General features: G+C 55.6%; 2 protein-coding genes across 2 annotated transcripts; one reads left to right on the plus strand and one right to left on the minus strand.

Annotated features, from left to right (window-relative positions):
• Positions 1 to 244: 244 nt before the first annotated feature.
• Positions 245 to 4,706, minus strand: GUITHDRAFT_110449 (hypothetical protein; the record flags this gene model as incomplete). The annotated part of the gene is made up of 17 exons (XM_005830574.1): positions 245 to 302; positions 626 to 708; positions 759 to 1,138; positions 1,191 to 1,323; positions 1,673 to 1,741; positions 1,786 to 1,950; positions 1,999 to 2,063; positions 2,117 to 2,213; positions 2,270 to 2,747; positions 2,915 to 3,019; positions 3,371 to 3,462; positions 3,516 to 3,599; positions 3,676 to 3,703; positions 3,749 to 3,833; positions 3,888 to 3,988; positions 4,443 to 4,534; positions 4,596 to 4,706. 17 exons carry the CDS (start codon positions 4,704 to 4,706, stop codon positions 245 to 247), a joined length of 2,226 nt encoding a protein of 741 aa, XP_005830631.1.
• Positions 4,707 to 5,159: 453 nt separating this feature from the next.
• Positions 5,160 to 6,004, plus strand: GUITHDRAFT_110450 (hypothetical protein; the record flags this gene model as incomplete). The annotated part of the gene is made up of 2 exons (XM_005830575.1): positions 5,160 to 5,400; positions 5,478 to 6,004. The coding sequence occupies 2 exons, from the start codon at positions 5,160 to 5,162 to the stop codon at positions 6,002 to 6,004; spliced, it is 768 nt and encodes a 255-aa protein (XP_005830632.1).
• Positions 6,005 to 6,787: the final 783 nt, after the last annotated feature.

A 6,787-nucleotide genomic window follows, 5' to 3' on the forward strand; every position in this document is an offset into this window, starting at 1 on the left:
CGAAGCAAGGAGATGTGGTTTGTCATCGGCTGATCACGCTTTCGAGCCCGATCCTCCTGACGATCACCAAGAAGTGGATACGGGAACCCGTGCGACAGACGAAGCTGCGAGAGGTGTCTTGTGTCTCCTGCGTAGAGCATCTTCCCTGACTCGTCGGCTGATTGCAGGAGCATGAAAACGAGCTCGTGGAATTGCACGTGAATGGAAATCAATCGAACCATTCAAGTCAGCCGGAGAACGAGACTCAGTTGCTCAAGTCAAGGGGAACCTCTGGTGATAACGCAGGGTCGTCGTAGAACTCCCTGTGGTCAGGGCGAGGTATTCTTTAGTTTGTTGAGTACTAGTTGGGGGAGGGAACATAAAGGATTCTCCGCTGGATGCAAATACCACGTCACTCCTGCTGCTGATATTAGAAGTAGTGAACAAGGAACAACGAAGACGAAAGCAAGCAAGGTCATGGGGCAAAGCAGAGGAGGAGGAGGAGGAGGAGGAGGAGGTCCATGAAGAGAAGGAGGACGAGGACGAGGACGAGGACGAGAAGGTGGTGGTGGTGGTGGAGGAGGAGGAGGATGATGATTATGAGGAGGAGGAGGAGGAGGTATAGCTGATGGTGAGGGGGGACGACCAGGTCATGACGAAGAACTCAAGGAAGACCCAGTGATAATGTTGGGAGGCGACCGTGACGTCATCACGGTCGATGTGGACAATCTGAGCAGAGGGGTGAGCGGAATCTTTGTTGGCGGCTAGTCTGAAGTCACCCTTGGGATGTCGAACATGATGAACTTGGACGTGTTGTACTGCTCTGCAGTCGGCCGGTCAGCCCGAGCGACCTCCTCCTCCTCCTTCTCTTCCTCCTGCTCCTGCTCCTGCTCCTGCTCTTCCTCCTGCTCCTGCTCCTGCTCCTGCTCCTGCTCCTGCTCCTGCTCCTGCTCCTGCTCCTGCTCCTGCTCCTGCTCCTGCTCCTGCTCCTGCTCCTGCTCCTGCTCCTGCTCGTTCCTCTTCCTCTTCCTCCTCCTCCTCTCTGTCTTGTTCCCTGTCATATTTTCTCTCACTGCACTATTCTTGCGATACAGAGAAGATTCTTGCGGCGGCGGCTGCTGCTGCTGCTGCTGCTGCTGCTGCTGCTGCTGCTGCGCTCCTGAACCTCCTTTCCTCTCTACTTCCTCTTCTCCTCTCCTCCTCCTCCTCACCGGACGCAGCTTGTTTCATCGTCTCTTCCTTCATCTTCTGGCTGTCTGAGATCACAACAGTCACGTCGTCGTGCAGCACGTGGCGATCCCATCCTATCCTCGATCTCAAGCACGCGAGCATGGAGGGAATGTCCTGAACACGAGCGTCAGCCCATCGCTCCCTGAGCAGCTGCTGCTGCCTCCTCTTCTGTTCTCCTTTCCGCTCCATTCCTCAGCACTTTATCCCTTCCTCTTTCAGACTTGTTCCATCTTGACCCTCTCCCTTCCTGCTAACCATTTCTCTGACCCGCTCTGCTCTGTCTGACTGTCGCCTCCTCTTCCTTAGTCCCTCGACCTTCCTGCTTCCTCTTGCTTCCTCCTCCTCCTCCTCCTCCTCCTCCTCCTCCTCCTCCTCTGCTTCCTCTATTTCCTTCTCATTCTCTCCGTCCTCGCCCTCGCCCTCGTTCTCGTTCTCCCTCTCCTCCTCCTCCTCCTTTCTTTACCTCCAATCCAACATTGTGAGGGTCCCTCCATCTCTTTTCATAGTTTGTCCTCAGTTGCAGTACAAAGACCTGACAGAAGAATCACCAACTCTTTTGTCCTCTCCCGAGAACACCTGAGAGTCTTGCTCCTCTCCTCTCCATCCCCTTTCCGCCTGCCCTCGATCCTCCTCCTCCTCCTCCTCCTTATTCCCTCCACGTGCCAACCACCGCTGCTTCCTCCGGAGAAGCTCCTCCGACCATTGAGGTTTGAGCCTTCCGATCTGGTCGGAGATGAAAGACTAACGGCTTGTCAGAAGCAGAGACAACCGTCAAGTCAACTTGTTCACTTGGAGCTCTTCGGACATGTTGAACAACTTGCGGAAAAGATGCGACGTGGGTGATGGGTACAAGCCTGTCAAACCTGAACATTCCCCTCAGCTCTTTCAACACAAGTGTTGTTGTCACCGGCCAGTTCCATCAGCCTGCGGGTCTGCCTGCCAGTCAGCAGAGTCTTGTACATGGCGATATTGGTCGTCATGATCCAAACGGGTTGACTCGACCCCTGACCTAACACGTGAGACTCCATCCCTCTACAGTCTTTCTTCTTGCCTCCAGCACATCCTCCAGCTCCGTCGCAAACGTCTTGAAGGACGAGACTGACGTCACATCGCGATACTCAATCCTGCTGTCCTCCACCACGAACGACGTCGACGGCGACTTCTCCAAGCGCCTGTAAGCTGCCATGACCGGCTCCAGCGCCTCCACTCCCTCCAGCCTCCAGTCGATCGTCCTCGTCCTCAGAGCGTCGTGAAGGGGAAAGGGAGAGGAGAAGTCGATGAAGAACGATCTCCCGGATAGGATGGCGAGGAGGAAGGATGACAGAATGCCTTTGATCCTGTCTGCCAGCCCCCCGCAGGTGTGCTGAGGAGGACAGGAGTACACCAGCGCCCGCATGCACCTTCCTGCCTCCCAGTCTGGCTGGGTGTGAGCAGGGGAGCAGAGGCTCGCGGCTGCCCTGGACATGGCGTGCGACTTGCTGTAGTGCTGGTACATGTTGTGGAAGCGGTCGCTGCCTCGGCCGATGCTGAAGCTGGAGCTGGAAGCAGGGAGGAAGGAAGGAGGAACAGTGGAGGAGGGGCAGGACGAGCAGAGAGAGGAGGGGAGAGGAGAGGAGGATGGGGTAACGAGAGTGAGAGTGAGAAGGGAAGGTGGCGGCGGAGGAGGAGCGTGTCATGTGATGTATCGAGCAAGGAGCTTGCTCACATGGACGTGGATGATAGCGGGAAATGGTTGAGCTTGAAAAGATCCGCCGACACGTGATGAACTCCTTGGCCCGCAGCTCCTGTGAGGACGGAAGGAGGTAAACACCTAGCAGAGAACCGTCAGGGACAGGAGGAGAGAGGAGGAGCAGATGGACTAGAGAGGGAGAGGAGAGGAGGACGAGGAAGTGGAGGAGAGTAACGATTAGGAAAGAGGGTAAGGGAAGGAAGGGGAGGGGAGGGGAGGGGTTTCGGACGAGAAAAAATGAGGCTAAGGAAGCATGGGACAGCAAGTCATGGCCAGAGAGCAGTGATGATAGCTTGAGAGGGTGAGATGAGAACTCGAACAACAAGATGGTCAAGGAATACAACCAGAAGGAGTTTGTGTCATCGAAGACAAGGTTTGGACGATTCTTCTCGATCTTTTGACATGCACTTTTCTCTTTCATCGGCCAAGAACCTTCCACTCTCATCCTCAAACCTTGTTGTCGCCAGCTTCCCGTCGACAAACATTCTCATCTCACAGTCTGTGTAGCAACTGATGCTGTCCATCTTGACACGCAAGTCAACAACTTCAATCATCCTCCAGCATGTTCCCATCGCACCTCGTCCTGTGTTCCTCCCCTCTCAACACACGAGCAGCTGTGGCTTCCGAACAACTGGAAGGCTTCTGACGGAACGAGGGCAACCTGCGATTAGTGTCAACATCTTTCATGCTGCGTATCAACAACAACTTGAACTTCTCCTTTGTAGTCCAAGTCTGACTGATCTCTTGGCTGGTTCCATGCGAATGCTGAAGGAAGTTTGCAGATCAGCTCCTCTGAACGTCTCCCTTCACTTCTGCAGCTGCTTGCCTGGCTGCTGCAGCCGGAGAGGAGGAGCGTCAAACGCAAACTCGTGCTCCGTCAGCGAGTCGTTGGTGGCTGCAGCACGTTCAGGTTAAGACCAGCACGTCGGTACGAGGACGAGGATGGAACCTGCTAGCTTAACGAGGATCGGTCGGCCGATCACTTTCACCGACAGTCCTTGGGTGGTCAAGAGGATATTTTCAGGAGCGTCTCTGACTCTCAAGTTGTATCTGAAGCATGGTGACGCTGTTAGCGAGATGTACAGGTGCAACATGCAGGATAGTTTGTACGTGATGATGGACGTGTTTGCCTCCGAAATGACTGACGGCTGGTAGAAGGAGAGTTTGATGTCCGTGTCACATGAGAGGAGGATGGGGAGCGACATCGAAATGCTGAGAGTAGAAGAAACAAGCATCACCAAGACCGAGAGGAGAGGAGAGGAGAGGAGAGGAGAGGAGAGGAGAGGAGAGGACAGGACAGGACAGGAGAGGGGAGGGGGTGGGAGCAGAGAGGGAGGTGGAAGGGGGAGTGGACGGGGGTAAAGGAAATATGGTGGAGGTGAGGGATAGCAGAGGAGACGAAAGGAGAGCCTTGAGTGATCAAGAGAAGCAACCAGAACAGGAAGGAGGAGAGGGAGGAAGAGCATGTGAGCGACCCCAGGATTGAGAGACGGGAAGGACAAACCTCTTGGTGTGGAAATGCATGGAGGGGTCAAGGTCAATGACTGAACCAGCCCACAACATGGCAAAGCTCGAGTTTGTGAGCTTGATGCAATCCTGTACGGGGACAGAGAGCATGTCAACACCAGACTCTCGCGCCAAAAACTCATCATCTCACATCTGCGCCTACGGTAGCGGAGATGAGAGCCAGGACAGCGATGGTAGTCCACAAGATCTGCAAGCCATGCTGTCGCTGGAGACAAGCCTTGCCGTTGACTCCTGGACGCATCAGCGTCTACCGTCCATGTTCCATCTCCTCGTCTTCGATGACTTCACCTCGTCGCAAGATCTTCACCCTTTCTCGTCCCTCCGATCCCATCCCATCCCCCTCTCTCCTTCCCCTGTCCTCCTTCCCCTGTCCTCTCCTCCTCTGTCCTGACCTCCCTGCCTCCTCCTCCTCCTCTCCTCCTCTCCTCCTCTCCTCATCCTCTCCTCATCCTCTCTCCGCTCTCTCTTCCCCCGCCCCATCTTCCCTTCTCCCCGACTCCTCCATTTCGCATCCCCGACGTTCCCCGACGATCCCCGACGTTGACTAATAATTTAAGGCCGATGAGGTTCAATGGCGGGTGCCTGGGGCACCTGCAGCCCACGAGCGCCAAGGAGCTGCTGACTATGGCGCCGCAAGGTGACGACAATGCACGAGGCAGGCGATGATAGTCCAGAGATGAGAGCTGTTCGCACGATGATGGAGATGATGAAGATGATGATGATGATGATGATGATGATGATGATGATGATGAAGATGATGAAGATGATGATGGAGATGATGGAGATGATGGAGATGATGGAGATGATGGAGATGATGGTGGTGGTGGTGACGATGATAGAGACGATGATAGAGACGATGATAGAGACGATGATAGAGATAGATATGGACATGGGAATAGAGATACATCTGAAAAGCACGACTATGATAGACCGCGGTTGTGATAGCAGCCACAGCAGATGCTGTTGCTGCAGGCACGAGTGATAGCATCGACCTCACTCTGCCCTGTCGCAGGCGGCTATACAGCCATGAGGACATGGGGAGGGGACAGGGGAAAGATCCTCATGCTGCGCTATCACCTCGGCAGGCTCAACGCGTCCTTGCGCATCCTCTTCCCCGAGGTAGAGCCCAAGATCAGCGAGCAAGACGCCCTTGAGGTCAAGAGCAGCCCCTGTGCTGTCAGAGACTCCCACCCCCACCTCGCGTACCGCCAGGCCTCCAGCCCCTGCATCCTGTTTGCTGGGGAGAAGGATGCAGCCGGTCGGGTGGCAGCGATGGAGATCGCGGGGATGGTGGCAGAGAGGACGGGCTCGACGAGGGTGAAAGAGCTCACGGAGGAGACGGCAGGCATGCTGGGCTCCTCAGAGTCGGACTTCTTCGTGCTCGTAGTCGAGTGCGAGCACGATGGTGAACTGGTCATGGGAGGGAGGAGGTGTCTGCGGGCGATCAAGCGGATGGGGAGGAGGAGGACGGTGTCGAAGTTCTGCGTCCTGTGTCTCGCATCCTCTACCTGCAGGTTTGTCCTCGAGGAGCCGTCGTGAGCCTACGCTGACCCGACGCCCTTCCCAGCTTTTCCTCCATGTCGGGGGGGGACGACAAGTACAAGGGAGGGAGGAAGCTGAGCGACGGGCTGGTCAGCCTAGGGCTGCAGCAGAGCCACAAGGTCTCGTGCCTTGACGTGGGCATCGACGACATCGACGAGCATGTTGGTGCCGCATGCCTGCTAGTCGCTGCTGACAGGCAAGCAGGTGGGACGATGGGCGGAGGAGATCATCGGGGACAAGGAGCAGGTGGTGGAGGATGTACAGGAAGGAGAGTTTCAGCCATCAGAGCTCGAGCAACTTATCGTGTTGCGAACATCTCAAGTTCTCCATGGTCTGTGCGAAGAAACAAAGGAACACGAAGGAGATATCATGGTGATCGTTCTGTGCTCCCCGATAGGAACAGGTCTGCCTGTCTTGCTTCCTTGCTGTCTTGCTGTCTTGCTGTCTGGCTGTGTCCTGATTTCCCTTTCTTGTTGGTGTTTGCCTGAGATGAGGTGTCCTCCCTGATCTACAGGAAAAGACACGTTCATCAACGTCGCAACATTTGCGTCATGGTTGCCTCAGCTATCTCCACATGCCATCGTCCAGGTCAACTCCTCCTCCTCCTCCTCCTCCTCCTCCTCCTCACAGGATGGCTGAGGGCAAGGGCCTGAACAGGTGGACGGGAGTGCGAGGAGGAGAGCAGAGGCAAAGGACTCGCTGTGGGCTCAGGAGCGCGCTCCTCTTGAGGCGAGGAAGGCTGCTGATGTCACAGAAGTTATCTTGCCGGTAAGAAGAGGA

Source organism: Guillardia theta (genome assembly GCF_000315625.1).
Source record: "Guillardia theta CCMP2712 unplaced genomic scaffold GUITHscaffold_45, whole genome shotgun sequence".
Lineage (NCBI taxonomy): Eukaryota > Cryptophyceae > Pyrenomonadales > Geminigeraceae > Guillardia > Guillardia theta.